This window comes from Neofelis nebulosa, chromosome 9, assembly GCF_028018385.1.
Source record: "Neofelis nebulosa isolate mNeoNeb1 chromosome 9, mNeoNeb1.pri, whole genome shotgun sequence".
In the NCBI taxonomy this organism is placed as follows: Eukaryota; Metazoa; Chordata; class Mammalia; order Carnivora; family Felidae; genus Neofelis; species Neofelis nebulosa.
In genome coordinates this window covers 30609325-30632638 of record NC_080790.1, presented here as the reverse complement: position 1 = coordinate 30632638, position 23314 = coordinate 30609325, and the positions used below count along the sequence as shown (strand labels likewise).

At 36.5% G+C, this 23314-nt stretch overlaps 1 protein-coding gene across 1 annotated transcript in view; it reads left to right on the top strand.

Moving 5' to 3' along the window:
* The window catches only part of PRKD3 (protein kinase D3), an 81436-nt gene that overhangs the window by 14048 nt on the left and 44074 nt on the right, over positions 1–23314 (top strand). The window contains exons 2-4 of the mRNA XM_058683033.1: positions 20540–20678; positions 22001–22132; positions 22879–23036. Coding sequence (XP_058539016.1) covers positions 20540–20678; positions 22001–22132; positions 22879–23036 — 429 coding nt within the window. The remainder of the gene's footprint in view (positions 1–20539; positions 20679–22000; positions 22133–22878; positions 23037–23314) is intronic.

Here is a 23314-nt window from a genome sequence, read left to right as displayed (position 1 = left end):
TGGAAGCATTTGAAAGTTTTCCAGATATTTTTCTGTTATATTGATTTCTAGTTTTATTTCAATTTTGGTCCAAGAATATACTTTAATTTCAATCTGTTTAATTTGAGGGTTTTGTTTTTTTTTCATAGTGTAAGATTCTGTCTTACACTACATTCTGAATGTTACATATGCAAGTTTTGGTTTTTTTTTAAGTTTTTTTTTTTTTTTAACGTTTTATTTATTTTTGGGACAGAGAGAGAGACAGAGCATGAACGGGGGAGGGGCAGAGAGAGAGAGGGAGACACAGAATCGGAAGCAGGCTCCAGGCTCCGAGCCATCAGCCCAGAGCCCGACGTGGGGCTCGAACTCACGGACCGCGAGATCGTGACCTGAGCCGAAGTCGGACGCTTAACCGACTGAGCCACACAGGCACCCCAGTTTTTTTTTTTTTTTTTTTAAGTGGAGTTTTCTATAAAAGTTAGGTTAAGTTGGTTGATAGTGTTTTCTGTATGTTTATGGATTTCTTTTTATTTGTTCTATTATTTATTGAAAAAGGAGTATTGAAATCTTTGTAATTTTAGATTTGCCTATTAGTCCTTTCAGTTTCAATTAATTTTTGTTTTATTTTTGAAACTATTATTTACAGACACATTTAGGATTTTTACAGCCTTTGATATATTGATTTATTTTTTAGTGTAACTTTTCTTCTTTATTTTCGGTAATGTACTTTGTTCTGAAGTCATCTTTGTGTGATATTAATATAACCATTCCTACTTTTTCTAAAAAATTATTGTTTGCATTGTGGTATGTTTTTACCACATTATGTTTTTGCTTATAACCTCTCATATGTGAAGTGGGGTTTTTTTGGTAGACTACATATGCTTGGGTCATTCTTTTTGAATTCAGTGTGACAACTCTGCTTTTTAAAGGTTTAGACCATTGGGGCGCCTGGGTGGCTTGGTCGGTTAAGCGGCCGACTTCGGCTCAGGTCATGATCTCATGGTCCGTGTGTTCGAGCCCCGCGTCGGGCTCTGTGCTGACAGCTCAGAGCCTGGAGCCTGTTTCAGATTCTGTGTCTCCCTCTCTCTGACCCTCCCCCGTTCATGCTCTGTCTCTCTCTGTCTCAAAAATAAATAAACGTTAAAAAAAATTAAAAAAAAATAAATAAAATAAAGGTTTAGACCATTTATATTTAAACATACTGTTTTCTGTTTGTCCCTTCTGGTCTTGGGTCATTTTCTCTCTTCTTTGGAATTGAGTATTTTCTGTAATCCCTTTTTATCTCTACTATACCCTTCAAAAAGTTTTTTCAGCAATTGCTCTAGTGCCAGGGTCAGTAGACTACATCTGTGGGCCAAATCTGACCTACCTCCTCTTTTTGTGAATAGAGTTTTATTGGGACATAGGTTCATTCATTTGTATCTTGCCTGTGGCTGCTTGTATGCTACAGTAGCAAAATTAAGTAGCTACGACAGAGACCATGTGATATACCAAGCCTAAAATATTAGTATCTGCTTTCTACAGAAAATTTTTGCCAACCCTTCCTCTAGTTTATGTGCATCTTTAACTCATCAGAGATGTCTTCAAACAGTATCGTACTACTCTGTGTATGATGTAATATATACCTTAGAATAGTATATTTCTATTTTTTTTGTGTTGTCACTTGTACTACTGTTGTCATACATTTTATTTCTGTAGACAGTTGATTCTCATTATTTGTGATAGTTATGTTCTATAAAATGACCTCAAACATTGAATTAGTGAATGCTGAACAACTGCTCCTAGGGGAAATACAGGGTTAGATTCCTGTGAGCATCTCATCAGAAAACTTTTGTTAACTAGTAAATACATAACCTTGTTTTATGCACGTACTTAAAAGACATTTAAAGACACCGTACTTAATATATAATGTTGATACATTGATATTGCTCTCATGGCCAACAGTACTGTAACTCATGCCTGAATGAAGCTTATCTAACACATGTATTTTCTCCATAAGGCATATCATAGGCTACTTGCTCTTAGGAACATTGAATAGCACTTCAGCATGATGCTTGGGGGTCATTTTAAATAGAAAAATCACCATTGAAACCCCCAAATTCAGAACACATGACACTAAATAAATAGCCCATGAAAAGGACATGCGTTTTTGTACTATGATAGTTGAGACAAGAAGTCAGAGCATCACTTTGTTTGACTTCAGTTGGGAACGTGCAAAGTGACAGATTTTTTTGTCTTCTGTCCATGTCTGCAAATGACTACAAAAGCACAAAATATTGATTTTTGGTTACAAATAAATTTTAGCAAGTTCATAGATACAGAATCTGTGAATGATGACGATCAATGTTGCTACAGATCCCACAACACATTGTTATTCTTGCTTTTAACAGTAAACTATGTTTTAAAAAAATTAAAAGCGAGAAAAATGACCTTTTATATTTTATCATGTATTTAACATTTGTATTACTTTGTGTTAGATCCAAAGTGTATGCAATATCTTCTTTTCTCTGCCTCATTTACAGTTTTTCTCTTCTTGGTTTTCAGCAATTTGAATATGATATGCCTTGTTGTGGTTTTCTGTTTTTGTTGCTGGGGTTTGTTGAAGGTTATAGTTTCCTCAACTTGGGAGACTTTTTGTATTCATTAAAGCTTCCTTGAGTCTTTTCCTGTGTCCCATTTTTACTACCCTTACAAATTTTCCTGAACATGTTCTTGTTTGCTTTCCTCCTTATGTTCTTTCTAATACAGGCTTTCACTTGAAATATACAGTGTAATGGAAAAGCTGTATTTGAATTACTTCTGGGTTGTGCCATGACCACATCTGAATGAATGCATTATTTTAAAACATTTTTCATTCCCAGCCTACTGTTGGAAATAGATTGAAGAGGTGTGAACCAAGCTCCTTGTTAAAGTTTTCCACGATTCAGTAATTTTTGGTAAGATAGTAAATTGTTGTAACCAATTTACTTATCTTGATTCATTCAATCAAATGAACAAGCTCTAATACGTGTACTTTGATAAATGTACTTTATTTCAACGTGTGTGCCTATTTTTTTAACCTATAAAATCTTATATACAATCTACTTTTAAAACCCCCCACAAGATATTTTGATTACTCTGACAGTGAGCATTTTCTGATAACCAGCTTTTTAAATTTTTAATTAGCAAAATTTTCAAGCTTTGTTTTGTCATATGTATATGCAAAAGTGGCTACACTTCTAAAAATCTTTTATCATAGGTCATATGTTGTGAAAGATCAAGATACTTAAATGTTTACAAACTCCATGTATGTGGTTTCAAGGTTTTGTGCAACTTTGTAACAGTGATTTTCAATTCTGGCTGCCCCTGAGAACAACCAGGAAACTTAACAGACCCTTTCCCAGACCAGTTGAGTCAGGCTCTCTGGGCATGGAGAGTCTAAGAGCTCTGTCTGTGGTTCTAAGAAGTATCCAGAGTTGAGAACCTCAAGTATAAGGAAAATCAATAAACTTAAAGGGCCAGATAAGTAAATAATCTGAAGATATTTTTTCCAAATACTTAAATTGTATATTTTGTTATGAGTTTACCATAATATAAAATAAAATTATATTTTTTGAATCTTGCATGCAAATTCAAAAATTCAGTGAGGTCTGCATCTGATTATAGGTTAATATGATAGTTGAAAATTTTAGATAGAAGAATAAGTACTAGTGATTTCATTTCTTTTACTTGGCAGTTTGCAGAGAGCTAAATAGTGTAGTACAGTGACCCCTTACCTAGGTGCCGTTATCTGTTATGGCTTCATGCAATTGAACAAATATTTGTGGTGCACTTACTCTGTTCAGTCACTGTGCTAGAGACTGTGGAGTTACCAAGATGAAAGATAAATTTCCTGCCCCAGTGATTTATGCTTTGGAAAAAGAGAAGTTGAGTGAATGTAAAATTACTTTAGATCATGGTAAGACCTGAGGTAAAAGTACAAAATGGTAAATGACTCAAGGAAGAACTACCATCTCATTCAGGAGTTATGAAAACTTGTTTTAACCTTACTTTTTGCTTGTATTATCACGAACTATAGACCTTCGCCTGGGGAAATAAACCTTAGCAGCTGGTACAATACCCTGCTACTACTTTGATAGCTTGTGGCATGGATAAAGCAAGATGCCTTTAACATCCTCAGTAGTCAGAAACCTGTGTATTTATGTACATGTGGACCCTTTTTTTTTCATGGTTAAATGAATAAACCTGTATGATTGTGCTTCCTTGTGCTCTAAATTTTAGGTGAGTTAGACCTAATTATTTAAGAAATTCATGGTGATTTCTGTTCTGTTCATGGTAATCCCTTTACAATCCCCCCCATCATGTTTCTTGTAGTACATTAAACCATCAGTTGCCTTTTATGGAGATTATGAGAATAGTAAAACATAACATTTTTTGTATATCCATTTAATTACCGTGTGCTATGCTCTTTACTCCTGGACAACTTATGTTTAAAGTTTTGTTGTATTGATTGTGATTGTTCTTTTACTTGAATGTAAAAATCGTAAGCTCTGTAAGGTCAGACATTGTGTCCACAATAGATGTTCAACAAATGTTTTTTGGTTGAATAAACAAAATAAATTCATATGAAACAGTATAGTATGGTTGTTAAAAAAAATACTAGCGTCGAGGGGCACCTGGGTGGCTCAGTCGGTTAAGCGTCCCAACGTCGGCTCAGGTCATGATCTCGCAGTTCGTGAGATTGAGTCCTGCGTCAGGCTGACAGCTCGGAGCCTGGAGCCTGCTTCGGATTCTGTGTCTCCCTCTGTCTCTGCTCTTCCCCTGCTCACGCTCTGTCTCTCTCTCAAAAATAAACTTTTTTAATAGGAGCTTTGGGGTCAAATTTGGGTTTTATCTCTACCACTTACTAGTTGTGTAACCTTGGTTTCTTATCTAAAAAATGAGGTTTAAAAGTGCTCATTTCATGGCTTTGTGTGTGTGTATGTACACTAAATGGTACATTTATAAAACACTTAGCCCCGCACCTAGCATAGCAATCGCATTGTTAGTTCGTCAATAATATTATTTATTAATCTGATCTTAGTGGTTTCTAAAGTGAAAAAACTTTAGTCACACATACTTTGGGAACGCTTTTCTGTGAGTTTATTGGAAATTAGTAGTGATCCAGAAATGAGTGAAAACTACTAGTAGTTGAGTTTATGTTTTGCTTTTGTGCTTTACAGAATATACATGTGTCATAAACTATTTTCTGCTGTGTAGAAGGCAACTGAGTTTTTCTTAATCTGTGTAGGTAAATTATTCACAATTTTCTGTTCACTCTGCAAATGCTCCTTTTAAAGGTACAGAAAATTGGAGGTTAATGGTATATCAGTTCTGTGGTTTATTTAATCACCTGTTCTCGGGCTGTTAGTGTCTATTTCACGTGCATTCTTTAGCTCCTGAAAACCTGTGTTTTTGTCTTAGAATATTGTACTGTATTCCTCAGGGGATGAAGTAGTTCTGTGATTCTTTAGATTAATGGTGATTACAGATGTGACTTCAGAATAATAATTGTGAGTTCAACTGATTTAACTAGTTAATTACTATTATTGAGCAGTGAGTAAACATGCCTGTCGGTGTTTCTATACCCTTAGACTGTTGTATCTAATATAATGGAATTAGGATATTCCTGTACAGTATGCACATTCCCAAGAATTAAACTGGCAGAAGGAGCCCATAGAGCTATTTTAAAGGCATAGGGATAGTTAATTGAAACTTTTGATATCAAAAGAAGGACATGTGGGGTGGTTCAGTCAGTTAAGCATCCAACTTCAGCTCAGGTCATGATCTCATGTTTCAGTTTGTGAGTTTGAACCCTGTGGTGGGCTTTGTGCTGACAGCTTGGAGCCTGGAGACTTGCTTCCGATTCTGTGTCTCCTTCTCTCTCTGCCCCTCCCCCACTCACATGCTCTCTCTGTCTCTCAAAAATGAATAAATGTTAAAAAAAATTAAAAAAGAAGGACATGGAAACTAACCAAGAATACTATCTCCATTAGGAAAAAAAATGATCAAAGTATTTATTGATAACTGTCTTAAGAATGGATGAATCCAAATATAAATAAAATTTAAAAATTTTGTGAAATAGTTAATAAAAGACTTTGTGAAATAAATGTATACTCATATTCCTGAAAAAGGAAGACTAATCATATATAATTTCTACTTCCCGAATTAAATTAAATTTTCCATTCAAGATTTTATTGGGATTCTTTTTACCATGACAGTATTTTTCTAAAGTTTATTTAGGATAAAAAGTAATCGAAAGCATTAAGTTAAAAGTCTGAAAAATAAGAGAAAGAGAGAAAAAAAAAGCTACAGTAATGGAAACTACATACTACTTAAACAGTAATAGAACCACAGTACTTTTAAGTATGTGGCTAAGGAAATGAGGAATAAAGGAGAATCATTTTTCAGAAATGGAGTTTAGAAGAGATGCCTGGTTGGCTCAGTCAGTTAAGCATCCAACTATTGATTTTGGCTTAGGTCATGATCTCACGGTTGTGAGACTGAGCTCCTTGTCAGACTCCTTGCTGGGTTGGGTTCTGTGCTGGGCATAGAGAGCCTGCTTAAGATTCTCTCTTCCTCTCTCAGATCCCCTCCCCTGCTCATGCTTGCATGCACTTTCTCTCTCTCAAAAAAAAAGTGTTTAGAAAACAAGTTAAGCAGTGAAAGGGGCATTAACATAGACCTGGCACTTAATATCTGGTACCAGGATAAATTTCAGAAGAATTAAAGGTTAAGTATGAGATTCAAATAAAAGGAAAATTAGAATAAAATGGAATTGAATATTCATCATACTTACAGATATCTCACTTTCAGATCAGGAAAAGGAAACACAAGGAAAAAGAACCATTTATGCATCAGGCTCTGTGCTGACAGCTCAGAGCCTGGAGCCTGCTTCAGATTCTGTGTCTCCCTCTCTGTCTGCCCCTCCCCTGCTCACGCTCTGTCTCTCTCTGTCTCAAAAATAAATAAAAACATTTAAAAAAAAATCTGTTTTAAAGAACTGTTTATAGATTTGAGTTGAAAATTAAAATATTTACATATGTTAAAACAATATAAACAAAAATAAGATTGGGTAAATACTACACAAGTATTCTATAGGTTAATATCTTTATTCTGCAGAGAGTTCATGTATTGGCAAGAAAAACACTGATCTCTAAATATTTAGTCAAATGATATAAAAATAAACTTCACAAAAATTTTAAATTAGTAAACAGGCATGCGGAGAAATGTTCAAAATGTAGTAATAAATACAGGTTAGTTATGTTGTTCAATCGGGAAAAATGAAATTGGTATTTCCAATATAGATGAAGGTGTGGTAAAACTTCATAGAAATAGAGAACAATAATTTCAGGCTTATAATTAGAAATGGGATTGAATTGTAACTAACACAGATAATACATATACACCAAAGTTTTTTTTTGTTTGTTTGTTTCCAAGAAAATATCTAACAGATCATTTATAGTTGAGCTTTGCTTAAAACTTGGATGTGACCGGGGCACCTGGGTGGCTCAGTCGGTTAAGCGTCCGACTTCGGCTCGGGTCATGATCTCGCGGTTTGTGAGTTCAAGCCCCGCATCGGGCTGTGTGTGGACAGCTCAGAGCCTGGAGCCTGCTTCCGATTCTGTGTCTCCCTCTCTCTGACCCTCCCCCGTTCATGCTCTGTCTCTCTCTGTCTCAAAAATATAGAAACATTAAAAAAAATTAAAAAAACAAAAAAAAACAAAAAAAAACAAAAAAAACTTGGATGTGACCGAAAGTGGTCACTCTTTGAATTCAGTCCAGTTTCATGACACATCCAGAGGGTGGAGTGGGTGGAGTTTCTTTTGTTGTTGTTGTTGTCTTTAACATAAGCCAAAAATTCAGCTTCCTTTCCTTGAAGATTTGAAATGCGTCCAACATTTATATTACATTGAGATTGGTTCTGTTTTATTCACCTTTCTGTCCCCGCAAATGCCTTAGTCTCAGTAGACATTTTTTAAAGGACACATTGTACTTTTACTGCTGAAAACAATACTGTAGATAATCTATAGTGGTAGTTCCCTCTAGTGATGAAATGATTTCTAGAAAGAAATAAGCAGATAAGCACCAATATTCTTTTCTGATCCATTTCATGTATCAGTTCCTTAGTTGTGTCCAATCTGCTCTGACTAGTTTAGATTTTCAGATATTTAGTTCAAAGAACTCTTTCTTCCTGGGATTGTGCAAAAGGCCAGCTTCTTGAAATACTTGAAATTCTCAAAGTTATTCACTCTGAGGACATCAGTGAACTTTTTCCTTTTTCCTTATAAGAATGTAGATTAGCATGATTTAAATAGCAGATATTATAGCTCCAATATCTAATTTTAATGTAAGAATGTAGCTTAGCACTACTTAATTGGCAGATATTATAGCTCCAATATCTAATTTTAATGTATAAGATTAAATTAAACCAGTGATTTTGATCCCTGACAACCTTTAGCAATGTCTGGAGACTTTTTTTGGTTGTCACTAATGGGGAGAGAGGGAGTGCTACTGGCATCTGAAGGGTAGAGGGCAGGGATGTAAATTTTTAGACTTACACATTAGATTCCTCTATCTACATAGGAGCTTATAAAGCAGACTTAGCAACAGACAGTATCTCTGCCCTCTAGGACTTTATCCACTGAAGAGAATTCTTAAACTGGTGAAACTCAGAGGGCTAGTGAGAGTGGCTATCAGGAGAACTGAGAAGGCAGACAGATCTGACCAGGAGGTAGAGTTGGGGTTGAGCCAAGCAGAAACCAGACCTCTGCTAGGAGGTCACTATCAAAGAATCAAATTACAATGAATGAGCAAATCAAAACGGAGGGAACAGGTCAAAAGCTTTGCCCATCTTACAGTGATTGTGCATGGATTCTCAATGTCAAAATTACATTAGTGTTTAAACCTGTACTGTTATTTTTTGTTATTGGCATATGTTTAAAAAAATAATCCAAGAAAGAGGTAGCACTGTTCTAAAGCCAAAGAGACAGACTCAGTTGGAGATTTTGAATTCTTTCACTTTCTTGCTTTATGATTATAGACTCTTTTCAGGTCACTTACTTCAGATTTTTGTGTGTGTGTGTGTTTTATTTTGGGGGAGGGAACGGCAGAGAGAAAGGGAGAGAGAGAACCTTAAGCAGGCTTCACACTGTCAGCACAGAGCCCAACACGGGGCTCGATCCTATGAACTGTGAGATCTTGATCTGAGCTGAAATCAGGAGTTAAACACTTAACCAACTGAGCCACCCAGGTGCCCCTTCAGATCTTGATCTGCAAAATTGGGATCATGATTCCTACCTTCATTAAAAAGTTATGGTGATAAATGTAAAGCCCTTAATTCAGTGTCTGGCATATAATTAGTACCCTCAAAACAGTAATACTCAGTTTTAAAATTTCTCTGATCTGGGAAGATCATCGATACTGTAGTGTTCTTAAATTTTTAGTAAATACCAAAACATGTATAGCATTCTTTCAATACACTGACATTGCTTTACTTATGCTTTTTGATTTTAGCATTTAGCATATGACAAACTATAAAAAATAGAGATTAAGTGTTTATTAGAGGACTGGGATTACTCGTTTTAGGAGTTTTGAGGAAATTAAATGAGGTAACCTATGTTGAGTGCTTTACATGATGCCTGGTGCATAGTAACTACTCTCAGTGAGTGTTAGTTCCCCACCTTCTTGATTTCATATTGCCAAGAAGCTTAGAAAATAGCACTGTGATGCTACTGCTATTGTGTTAATTTGTTGAGTGAATATAATAGATGTAATAGGAGTAGGAAAGGAAATTGGCCAACACCAATTCGTTTTAAGCTGTGATGGTGTTTACTGAAATTGAAATGAATCTTACTAGAGCAGACTCTGCTTTTAGCTGATTTAAACATTTGTTTTTAGTTTTGACCATTTACATGACACTATACCTAAAGAGTGATTTTGGTCTACTCACCAACTGGATACATTGTTTCTGCAGATATGGATTAGGTATAATTTTCAGGTCCTGCCAAAGTAGAGCGAAAACCCCAGCTGTATCTTTTGTTTTCTGGAAACCAGTTGTCATTATGTGTTGGGTTTTTTTTTTTTTTCTGCTCTATTCTTTCTACTACAGCTGTGTTGCAGTGGCTAGGTGACATCTAGCCTGCATTTTTGTCTTGGCAAAATAGTGCCAGGCAACCATTACTAATCTGGAGGCTCAAACCGGAAGAAAGATTTTTTTTTTTTTTTAATTCTTCTGGATATTCAGGTTAAGATGTTGGATAGACTAGGAAGTTCCAGGAAGTTTGAACGAAAGATAATCAGAACTAATAGCAAAATAAGGAAAAAAGGTAATGGAAAAAGATCACTCTGGTTTGTGTCAAAGAGAAATGGTGTTAAATGAAGCAGCTCCTCTACTATGTCATATCCAGAAAATCCTGGGTTGGAGATTAATAATGAAAGTGAAGAATAAGTTCAGAGTACGGGCACCTGGGTGGCTCAGTCGGTTAAGCGTCTGACTTGTGCTCAGGTCATGATCTTGGGGTTTGTGAGTTCGAGCCCTGTGTTGGTCACTGTGCTGACAGCTCAGAGCCTGGAGCCTGCTTCAGATTCTGTTTCCTTCTCTCTCTGCTTCTCCCCGCTGGAGCGCACTCTCTCTCTCTTAAAAACAAATACACATTAAAAAAAATTTTTTTTAAGAATAAATTCAGGGTAAACATTGAATAATTTTCTCATTGACTCATCTAGACCCTAGTGCCTACTATCTGTATATAAAAATAGTCATTGGGAGCCCCTGGGTGGCTCAGTCAATTAAGTGTCCTACTCTTGATCTTGGCTCAGGTCATGATGTCAGGGTTTGTGAGTTCAAGCCCCACATTGGGCTCTGTGCTGACAGTGCAGAGCCTGCTTGGGATTCTCCCTCCCTTTCTCTCTGCCCCTTCGCTGCTTGTACTCTCTATCTCAAAAATAAATAAATAAACAAAATACATGAATAAAAGAAATAGTCTTTGAAATTCTTCTCTTCAACTACATACTTTCCCTAAAAATGATGTTAAATAGTATATTTGTTTCTGGGAATTATATTAGTGTGAAACTCGTTACCTTTGCTCTGTAATCAACAGGTTGTTTTTTGTTTTTTTTTTTTTCCCCCCAGTAAGTTAAATACCAAGTTCTAGGTATTGGATGTCCAGTAGGGAGCATGAAAAGAGAATGCCCTTGCCCTTGTGGAGCTTATTTACTATGACCTGGTTTATTATTAGACTTTCTATGATTTACTTGACATCAGACTTTAAAATTACCTTAGTATTCAGCTTCTCAAATTAAGTGAATACAGATAAACCTGTGGCACTGAGAATGTTCTATATCTTGAGCTGGGTGGTAGTTACATGGGTGTGTGTGTGTGTGTGTGTGTGTGTGTGTGTGTAGCTATCTATTCTAATTAAGATTATTGCATTTTACTCATTATGTTTCGATGTAAACTGTTTTTATTAAAATTAGATGTCCATTGAAACACTCCAGTGGTTTCCCTTTGCACCTAGAAAATCCCATAGTCCTTTAAAAAGGTGTACAGTAATAAATTTTTCAGATAATGTTAAATTCTGAAGCTTGTTAGCGTGTAAAAATTGTATTTGACCAAGTAGAATTAAAAACTTATACACTTCTACCTCATCTAACATTTTACTGATAGAATTTTATGACATGACATGAATTTTATGACATGAACTTTAAACTGTTCACATTAAATATCTCTCAAGTTATAGTATTGCTTGAAGGAGTTTTATTTGCAAGTATTGGGAACTTTTAATTACAAACAAATTAATACTATCAAAAGTAGCTTCCATAAAATGGCTATCGAAAGATAAGATCTGTTTTTTATTATTGAAGTTGTCTTTACTGCAAAAGTAAAGATGTACAGAATGTGAAGTGGGCAAAGAGAGCAGTGCATAAGGGGTGAGAATTTCACTTAAAATGAAATTCCATTACTCTCCCATATGGACTGGGAAAAGACTTCATTTGGCACAATCTGTAGAAAGCAAGTGTAGAAATGCCTGGGGCAATTTGGAATGAAGTCAAATTAAAGGCCTATTTTGTGCTACCTTGCTAGCTCTTTTGCTGTTTCTTTCATTTCCTCTTTTCTTCTTTTAATCAAGGCTGAGGTAGGCTAGGGAAGGAAATATGGGCATGTCTAGTTTTCAGAACTTTGTTAACTTCCTTCCACATTTTCCAGTCTCTCAATATTCTTGACCCCTTTGTTGCCCAGAGCAGGGTTTCTCAGTTTCAGCACTATCAACATTTTGGGATGGATAATTCTTTGTTCTCTGAAGTGTCCTGTGCCTCAGAGGATGTTTAGCCACACCCCTGGTCTCTACCCCCTTGATGCCAGTACATCACACTGTAACAACCCAAGTGTCTCAAGACATCACCACATACTTTCTGGGGGAAAAAACTGCCCTGATTGAGAACCTTAGTTTAGGATATGCAATAGCCCTTGACAGTAACTGACAGTTACTAAGCGTGTTACCACCTCTGCTGCTCTTCTAATCTTGTTCCCTATTGCAGATTGCTTTCTTCCCTATGAAAGTAGAATGCTTAGAAAGCATTATACCATTTTATTAGCTAAGACTTGCATTCTGGATGATAAAGAGAAAGCCCAATGAAAACAGTGGATTCATAAATATAATCAAGAACTGATTTTCATTAGTTTGCTAGAATATTTCTTCCTCTTAAAATTATACAACTTTGAAAGGGAAAAAAAGTTCTCTTTTGTTCTTTATTCTGCTGGAGTCTGGCTTAGGTAAACACGCTGTTGCTTTGGTAAAGCTCCCTTTTTCTGTATAGGATGTTTTATTGCATCAGATCATTTGAGAAATTCAACATATATACTGTTAAATAAACAGGGTGTTTTTTGTGTGTGTGTTTGATATGTTGTCCAGGACTTATTAAGTATCTCCCACATAATGAGATGCATTTTGAAGAATGGTTGGATTTGGAGCTTTAAAGATCTGTCAATCCATTAGAAATGGGCAAAGAATATGAATAACCAGTGTAGAGAAAAGGAAATACAGATGTCCCTTAAACATGTAAAAAATGTTCAACTTCTTGGGGCACCTGAGTAGCTCAGTCATTTAAGCACCTGACTTCAGCTCAGGTTGTGATCTCATGGTTCCATGAGTTCCGACCCTGCATCAAGGCCCCACATCAACAGTGGGGAGCTCTCTGTGTCCTAAGAGTGAAGAGCCTGCTTCAGATCCTATGTCTTCTTCTCTCTCTGCCCCCTCTTGCTCGTGTGCATGCACTCTCTCTCAAAAATAAGCAAACATTTAAAATGTTCAACTTCTCATGATTAAAACTATACTGAAATACCATGTTTTACCTAATATTAACAGATTTGCTAAGGATTAAATTGTGTCTCTCCACCCCAACCCCCTACATCCATATGTTGAAACCCTAACCTTCACCTAGTGTGACTTTGGAGATAGGACTTTTAGGAAGTAATTAAAGTTAAATGAAGTCATAGGGTTGTAGTTCAATAGGATTGGTGGCTTTATAAGAAGAGGAAGAGAGAAAGAGGTTTGTCTCTCTCTCTCCCCATGTGCATTTTGGAAGGAGAGCTCATCTGAGCACTTAGCGAAGAAAGCTGCTGTCTACAAGTCAGGAAGAGGCCTCTCACTAGAACTTGACCATGCTAGTACCCTGGTCTCAGGACTCTAGCTCCCAGCAATTTGAGAAAATAAGTTTGTGTTGTTTAAGCTACTCAGTCTATATTTTGTTATGTGGCCTAAGCTAATACAACACTATAAACTAGAATGTGGAAAAAACAAGCACTCAGTTTATTACTTATGGAAATATAACTTGGTATGACCTCTATAAAGAGAATTTTGGCAATATCTAAAAATGTCAAATGTGGATGTTCTTAGACCTAGAAAATCTACTTTTAGGAAGTAGTCCTAATCATATACTCAAAAAGTAGAAAAAGGTAAGTATGTAAGATTATATATTGGGTGTTGTTTGTAATAAAGGATTTGAGGGACACCTGGGTGGCTGTCGGTTAAACCTCTGACTCTTGATTTTAGCTCAGGTCATGATCTCACAGTTGGTGGTTTTGAGCCTCACATTGGGCTCCACTCTGAGTGTGTAGCCTACTTGGGACTCCCCCTAGCTCTCTGCCCCTCCCCTGCTCGTGTGTGCACATGCACCCACACACACTCTCTCTCAAAATAAATAAACTTAAAAAAAAGATTTGAAACAGTAGCTAAGATTTATAGAGTGCCCAAAATGGACCAGGAGTTCTAACTTTTTATGTGTATTCATTCATTAATTCTGATGACAGCCTTATGAAGTGGGTACTATTTTACAGATAGAGAAACTGAGGTTAAGTAAGTTAGCCACAGTTAAATAGTAAGTGAAATGATCAGGATTTGAACTCAGGAGTTTGGGCTTAGTTTTATTCCTTGATCCATATCCCATCAGTGGGAAACTGGTAAAATAAAACTATGCAATTGTAAAAATAAATTAAAAAATAGATGGGGCGCCTGGGTGGCGCAGTCGGTTAAGCGTCCGACTTCAGCCAGGTCACGATCTCGCGGTCCGTGGGTTCGAGCCCCGCGTCAGGCTCTGGGCTGATGGCTCGGAGCCTGGAGCCTGTTTCCGATTCTGTGTCTCCCTCTCTCTCTGCCCCTCCCCCGTTCATGCTCTGTCTCTCTCTGTCCCAAAAATAAATAAAAAACGTTGGAAAAAAAAAATTAAAAATAGAATAGAATAAGGAAGAAAGGAGAGAAAGAAGGAAAGAAAAAGGGAAGAGGGATGGCTGGGTGGCTCAGTTGGTTAAGTGTCCAACTTTGGCTCATGTCATGATTTAGTGGTTCGTGAGCTGGAGCCCCACATCGGGCCCTCTGCTGTCAGTGCAGAGCCTGCTTTGGATCCTCTGCCTCCCTCTTTCTTTCTGCCCCTCTCCTACATGCGTGCCATGCACTCTCTCTCAAAAATAAATTTAAAAAAGAATAAGAACATTTTATGCATAAAATATCTTCAGAAGGATGCTAGGGAAAACTGGCAACAGTGTTGACTATGGCAGGGATAACTGGACAACTCAGGCATAGATTTTGCACTCTACTCTTCTGTACTGTAAAAATTTTGAACCATGTGAAAAAATTGCCTATTAAAAAATAAATAAAATTCTATTTTTAAAGAGTGTATATTGTATCCCAAAGTATTAGTAAATATCTGTGAGGCCGTGTGTGTGTGTGTGTGTGTTTAAAAATGATTAGATGAATAAATAAATGGGGGAAAATAGATAAATCTCACATGTAGAAGAACTCCCAATAATTTATATAGATACTCTGCCTTCAAGGAGAAGGAATGTAACTTGCCATTCCTTAAGGGTGGACTGCACACGGCGACTTCCTTCCAAAGAGCACAGTATTAGGGGTTCAGAGGAAATAGCTTTGCAGTGAAGAAACTTGACAAATACTACCTTAGCCAGATAATGAAGGTCTACATCAGTAGCAATAAATCATGTTGGTAGTAGGTACACTTGATATGATGTGAGGAGAATGGCACTTTACCTTTGTGGTCTTCTTCCCCAAAACTCATAATTCCATTTTAATTATGAGAAAAACATCAGATATATTCTAATGGTGGCATCCTCACACAATACAGCAAAGTCTGAGAAAGCATTGTCACAGCCAAAAGTGGCCTAAGAAGACATCACAGTGAAAGATAATGTGGTATCCTGTGTAGGATCCTGGGACGTAAAAAGGAAATTGAGTAAAAACTCAGGAAACTTGAATAAAGTATGGACTTTAGTTAATGAGAATGTATCAATATTAGTTCATTAAGTTGTAATTAATGTACCATACTAATATAAGATGTTGATAATAGGGGAAACTAGGTGTGGGGTATATGAGATCTCTATGTATTATCCCAGTTTTTCTGTAACTAAAACTGTTCTTAAAAACAAAATCTGTTTTTGTTTATATACAGATTAATACAATTCAATACAGAACAAATGTATTGAATAATGTAAAAGTAAACTTGAAATTCAGATGTCCATGACTCATTCCACAGAACTTAACCATAAACTTGGGAAGGGAGCCTTAGCATATTTCATTTTAAGGTCCACTGGTGATTCTAGTGTATGGTTAGAATTGAGACATGGCTTAAGAATTTACTCTTGCTTGAAAATCTTATTTCTGGGGGCGCCTGGGTGGCTCATTTGGTTAAGCCTCTGACTCTTGATTTTGGTTCATGATCTCACGGTGGGATTGAGCCCCATGTTGGGCTGTGCACTGACAGCGTGGAGCCTGATTCTCTCTCCCTCTCTCTGCACCGCCCCTGCTCACTCATTCACACACACACACACACACACACACACACACACACACACACACTCTCTCTCTCTCTCTCTCTCTCTCTCTCTCTGTCTCTGTCTCTGTCTCTGTCTCTCTCTGTCTCTCTCTCTAAAAATAAACATTTAAAAAAATCTTATTTCTGAATTTTTAAAAATGATGAATAGTCAATACCTGTATATTCAAATCATTTGGTTTTGGGGTTCTTATGGGGGCATTTTCTCAGTATAATCTTTTTTAGATCTTTTAAACTGTGTGCTCATGGTTTATTTCCCTGTTTCTTCTTTTTAGATGTTTATCTTTAGTGTACACATGCCTTAAGACTTCAAAATGTTTTTAAAGCTTGGGTACATTGTTTCTCTGATGGTCAGTATTTAATATTCTCTTGCTTTTTTTCAGGCCCTACTTTCTGTTACTTCATTTTGTGCTGACTCTTCACTTTCAGATGATTCCTAAATATTCCACGAAACACACCTATAAGTCATAATTGGTGAATAGCAGAAATCTATTTTTTACAAGCTATTTAATACACTTTCCTCTCTTGGAACTCTGTAATTTCTCAAACATATAGATGAAGAAAGTATGTAAACATTTGCTAGTCCAGAAAATTACTTCATTCTTTATCATTGAGGGCTTTCCAACCTGGTACACAAATGCTTATTTCAAGTAAATATTCTTAATACTCCCTATCATTTTTTTTATTTGCTCTTCAGTTTCTTAATGCCAGTATGGATTCACTAGGTCATGTGTTTATCAAGATTATTTTATACACATTTTTTTTTCTCAGCCACACATTTTTAAACGTTTTTCTTCTGTCATTAATGTGTTTATTTAGCTCTTTAGTTATTGGGACTTCTGGGCTGGTCAAAACAATGCTAATGATCCCTGTAATTTGCCAAAGATAGATTTTAGAAGTGTTCTTTCTTGTCTTGCTTTCCGTCTTACTGAATAGTCCAGACCCTGATGCCTCTTTCCTGACCAATGGCTTCAGCCTTCTTTAGGAGCTTGCTCTGGTCTCATCCTGTTTCCTTTTAAGATACAGATTTGATCATGTCACTGCCTTGTTCTGGTATTCTTTCTCTCTCCTCCCCACCCCCTAACGTATGGGATATGAGCCCCTAGCATTTACCGATCATGGTACTATTTTATAACATCAAGTAATTTAATTTTAACAAGAATCCTATAAAGCCAGTACCCTTTTTATTCCAAATTTATAGACAAGAAGCTGAGCATAGGGAGGTTAAGTAGCTTATCTAAGGTTCTATAGTTAGTAGGTGGCAAAGCCTGAACCCCATTCTGTTGACTCCCGAGTTTAAGTATAGCCCCCTTGGAGCTCCTGTGTGCATTTTTGCCCTCTTTCTGCACAGCCGTCCCCTCATTCTTCAGTCATAGGGGTCCACTTACTTTGTCCCATTTACCTTGTATTTTCTCAGCTATGACCCTTGTACTTTCACTTTCACTTTCTGCCCATAGAAACCCTGCTTTTCTTTTTATGATTCTCTTCAAATATCACTGTTAAAGTGACATTCCACCTTCCCAGTTAAAGTTTTTTATTCCCTCTTCTAGAATTTTATTTATTTTTCATTTTTGTCATTTCCATTATCAGGTTATATATTTGTTTTATTTCCATCTTCCTACTAGATTGTAAGTTTCTGGGAGGGGAGGGGCTGTCTTACCTTTAGAAACCATGGGGCCGGGGCGCCTGGGTGGCGCAGTCGGTTAAGCGTCCGACTTCAGCCAGGTCACGATCTCGCGGTCCGTGAGTTCGAGCCCCGCGTCAGGCTCTGGGCTGATGGCTCGGAGCCTGGAGCCTGTTTCCGATTCTGTGTCTCCCTCTCTCTCTGCCCCTCCCCCGTTCATGCTCTGTCTCTCTCTGTCCCAAAAATAAATAAAAAAACATTGAAAAAAAAAATTAAAAAAAAAAAAAAAGAAACCATGGGGCCAATGCCTTGCACATAGAAGACATGCAGAAATGTGAATTTTTAAAAGGAATTTTATTCATACAAATATTTTGTTAGATATTTTATTTTATTTTTTATTTATTTATTTATTTATTTATTTATTTTTTAATTTTTTTTTTTAACGTTTATTTATTTTTGGGACAGAGAGAGACAGAGCATGAATAGGGAGGGGCAGAGAGAGAGGGAGACACAGAATCGGAAGCAGGCTCCAGGCTCTGAGCCATCAGCCCAGAGCCCGACACGGGGCTCGAACTCGCGGACCGTGAGATCATGACCTGAGCCGAAGTCAGCCGCTTAGCCAACTGAGCCACCCAGGCGCCCCGTGTTAGATATTTTATAAGGATGGAAAGTGGAATCTTTTTTGTTAATACTTAAGAATTGTTGCAACTAATTTATGGAGATTTTCTAATTTGATGATACTTCATAAAATTTTAATTTCAAGTTTTAATATTAAATAAAACTCCATTTTTGATTCTGTACTTTTCTTTTAAGTTTGTTTATTTTGAGAAGGGGAGTGGGGAACAGAGGATCCAAAGTGGGCTCTGTGCTGACAGCAGAGAGCCTGATGCGGGGCTTGATCCCACCAACCGTGAGATCATGACCTGAGCTGAAGTTGGGCACTCAACAAACTGAGCCACCCAGGCACCCCTACTTTTATATTTTCAGTTGAAAATTATGTACTGTTAGGTATATGTTTAAAGCATATTATAAAGTTTTGGAAGTATTGGTAACTCAGATAATTGAAAGGAGAACTAATATAAAGATTCTGAATATTTCTGTACTTTTTCATTATTTACTCAGGTTTAAAAAAATTCAAATCAACTCAAATTTCTAATTAAGTCATTATTTTCAATTTTTTTAATTTAATATTTTCCAATAAAATTTAGACCTTTTTAGAGAAATATACAAGAATTTTTAATGGGAAATTTAAATTCAGAAGATAAGGAGAAGGTATCTCCACCTAAAACACATGCCTAAGATCCTAGACTCACGCTAGAAGTGAACTACATATTTGACTTTGCTTTTTCCAGTGGGCAAAGTAAACATGATTAGTTACATGATCAAATTGTTCATATTCTAAAACCAACCAGATAAGTGTCTTTTATGAGTCCTCACAAAGAAGGGCTACCATATGAAGTAGGTCCGTATCCTCAGCAACATCCGTGCAATAGATACATTTATGGTTTAGTATGACATACATATCAGACCATTCAGTGCAGGCCAGTGACATACCATATAGTTCATCAAAGGATACTCTATGAGGAGCCAAAATAAGTCGATGAGAGTATACAATCCTGAGATAAACTAAAGAAATTTGAAATACTTTGAGCAGCATTTCCCAAGGCACTGATATTTTAGAAGATGGTCTTGATTTTGATTTAGAAATTAAACAGTTATTTTGTGAGGCAAAGACAAGTTTCCCTTACATAACTTTATTAACTATAAAAACTTTTAGAGCTCATACCTTCATATTTTTAGTCCTTGGTATGCCAGTCCCCAAAGTGTCAGCTCTGTAGTCACAAACTGTAGAAGCCTTGAAATAATATACATAGGGTATATATGAACAGATCTGCAAGTCTCCTGCTCTGGCCAAAGGTTTTTTAAGAGGAAAGTATTAGGTAAATGCTGGAGGCTGTAGGTGCATTTGTCAAAAATGTTGGAATTGATACTCTTGTGACTATAGTTTGGGAATTGCTAACCTTCTACCAGCACTATTCAGTAGAGTTTCCTGTGATGGTGAAAGTGTTCTATATCTGCACATTCCAAAATGGTAGCCAAGCCAGTAGCCAAGGTGGTGATTGAGCACATGTAATGTAGCTAGAGTGACTGAGGAACTGAACTTTTAATTTTGTTTAATTTTAATTAAAATAACTGCATGTGGCTAGTAGCTAGAGAGGAAGCTCGGTTCTAGAGGACAGAAAAGAATGCTGATCTCTCAGGCTGTGTGAGATAGAGTAGCGGCTAAGTTCAAGATTATATTCTTCATCAATAACTGAATAAAGAAATCTTGTGTTTTTAAGAGACATGAGCTTTTACTAAAGATAATGATTATATTTAAGTTTGCTGTTTTGTTTTTGAGCTTGACAATTAACCAAGGATGCTTGAGTCCATGGTTGATCTTTTAGATATTAATACAATTGTTTTCAGACCGTGTTAGGCTAAAAACTACACTTAAAATTATTTCATAAGATTGAGACATTTACTTATAAAACTGGAAACCTGTGGGTATACTGATATAAGACTGTTTTCTTGTAGTTTCCAGAGTGTGGATTCTTTGGCATGTATGACAAAATTCTTCTCTTTCGCCATGACATGAATTCAGAAAATATTTTGCAGCTGATTACCTCAGCAGATGAAATACATGAAGGAGACCTAGTAGAAGTTGTTCTTTCAGGTAAGTAGCTTCTTTTATTTTGTTGCCTTTTTTTTTCCCAACAAACATTATTTTTTGTGCTAAATGCTGTGTTCTGTTATACTTAGTCTTTATACTATAGTTGCTTAACTTCTTTCATCTATTGCAACGGCTACCAGGTGATTTTTACTTTCGGGAAGGTTATATCACAGATGACACAGTAGGAAAATAAGCCCTGAATTGTTTATTTGAGTGTTACTAAGCTAAGGGAATTATCATTTGAACTGGCAGAAGAATATATACTCTTTGAAATAAATTGAAATAAAACAATTATACTAAAATTCAGTTCACTTATCCCCATTTCTATGAAGAGCATGGAAGAGAATTGAGGCTCAAAAAAGAAAATCAGGAAAAAAGGAGAAGTAATGAAGATGTGGAAGAGAAAACTGCAGTGCTGATCATTCCCATGATTTAAATAATGCTCCTTCCCTATGTGTTCTCAGTGGGCATTTTCTTACCTCCCTCCTTTCCCCCCCCTCACCCGTTCTTGCCACCTGTTGTTCCTTAGCTCCTTCTGTTTCTGATCTCATCCAATAGCAGGTGGGCAGGATTTAGTGAAGAATGTAAAGGAACAGAGAGTGCACCTAGTAGGCCTGCAGAATTTCTTGTTTGACAGGAAAGGAGGGAGGGGGAGAGAGAAGGGTGTGAGAGGAAGGAAGAGAAGGAAAAGGAAAGCCAGCCAAGAGTTCAGAGTCCTGCCACCAATTTTTCCTCTTTTCAGACTCATCTTTGTCACCTGTTCTTGAGATCCTCTCTCCCCTCACCTTTCCTTATTAGTCCTCGATCCTTCCCATTTGATAGCTGCTGTTTTTTAGAGTCTCTTTTTTCTTAACTGCCAGGACTATGGAGAACAGACTCTGGAAAGAGCTGATACTGAGATCCTGTTAGAACTCAGAGTGTTTACCATTGAGGTTAAGTTCCACAGTTTTATGGGTTTTTTTGTTTGTTTGTTTTTTGTTTGTTTGTTTGTTTTTACTTTAGTGTTCTATTTCCCAGTGTGTTATAAGTTAAACAGTTTTAGACCTAACAACTATTTGTGATCTTGTCACTATGAGAATATTCTTTTGGAGATTGAAATATCTACCCACAGACCTCCTTTTGGAGCTCAAATTATTTGGACCTGAGGAACTTCCTAAAATAGTTTGAAACCCACAATATTAAATGCCGAGAATAGTTTATGATGAATGAAACTTACAAAGAAAAAAGATTCCACATACTTTGACATAAATGAGTATGGTCAACATTCTTAATATTATTGTAATTGCAGATATATGTTTTATTTTGGTACTTGTCTTTTTTAAAAGCTTTGGCCACAGTAGAAGACTTCCAGATTCGTCCACATACTCTCTATGTACATTCTTACAAAGCTCCTACTTTTTGTGATTATTGTGGTGAGATGCTCTGGGGATTGGTACGTCAAGGACTGAAATGTGAAGGTATGTGTTCTGAGTTTTGGTGTCTTTTGAAAGGGGATTTTGCATTTGCATTCTCTAATCGTTAATGAAAGAATAAGATCATTGGTTGGTGACTAGGTAGTAACCAGTGTTTAGAACTGGACAGATCTAGTTTTTCTGCATTAGAATTGCTAAGGGGTAGGAGGCAGGTGCACATTTCTGATTAGTCTTCTGAGTACTCTAAGGTGGAGGGTCAATAAAGTTTTTCTGCAGAGGGCCAGAGAGTAAATTTTTAAGTATTATTAGTTAATAGTCTCTGTCACAGCTACTTAAATCTGCTTTGGGCCAGGGAAGCTATAAACAAGATGTAGAGAAATGAACACCATGCTGTGTTTTAATAAAATTAATTATGAACACTGAAATTTGGATTTCATACAATTTTTACATATCATGGGAGGAATTTGGTACACAGTCTACAGTTTGCTGAAGTGCTTTAAGCTAATTGTTCTCAAACTTTACCATGTATCAGAATCACCTTGAGGACTTGTTAAACATACTTTGCTAGGACCTATCCCCAGAATTTCTGATTCAGTCGGTCTGGGGTGGAGCCCAATAATTTACACTGAATTTTTTGGCTTCTGCTTAGTTTGTCATTCAGGTTCTTAATTAGGATAACTATTGCTGCCAGAGAAAGTAAATTAAATGAAAGAAGCATCTATTTTTTATGTAACATACTTGTGTATTTAAGTTTCTTTAATCTATTTTTTTACCTTTTAAAATATATTTAGGCTGTGGATTAAATTATCATAAACGATGTGCCTTCAAGATTCCAAATAACTGTAGTGGAGTAAGAAAGAGACGTCTATCAAATGTATCTCTGCCAGGACCTGGCCTCTCAGTTCCAAGACTCCTACAGACTGAATATGTACCCCTTCCCACGGAGGAGGTATGTATTTTAAGGCAATAAGAGGGCATTTTACTACTTGTTCCTTATGTTTCTACGAGGTATATGACATCATCCTAGGACATAAATTATACACTAAAGACTACAAACATTCCTACAATTAGGAAAATTAAAATATATTACTGGAGACAGAGTTTACCAGTAGTAATGAGTTGTGTATTATCTTCTTTGGGACCACATTATCACTTGGACCACTGTGTTAACCTCCTAACCAGTATCCTGGTTCCCATACTTCACCTCATCTTTTACACTACAGTCAG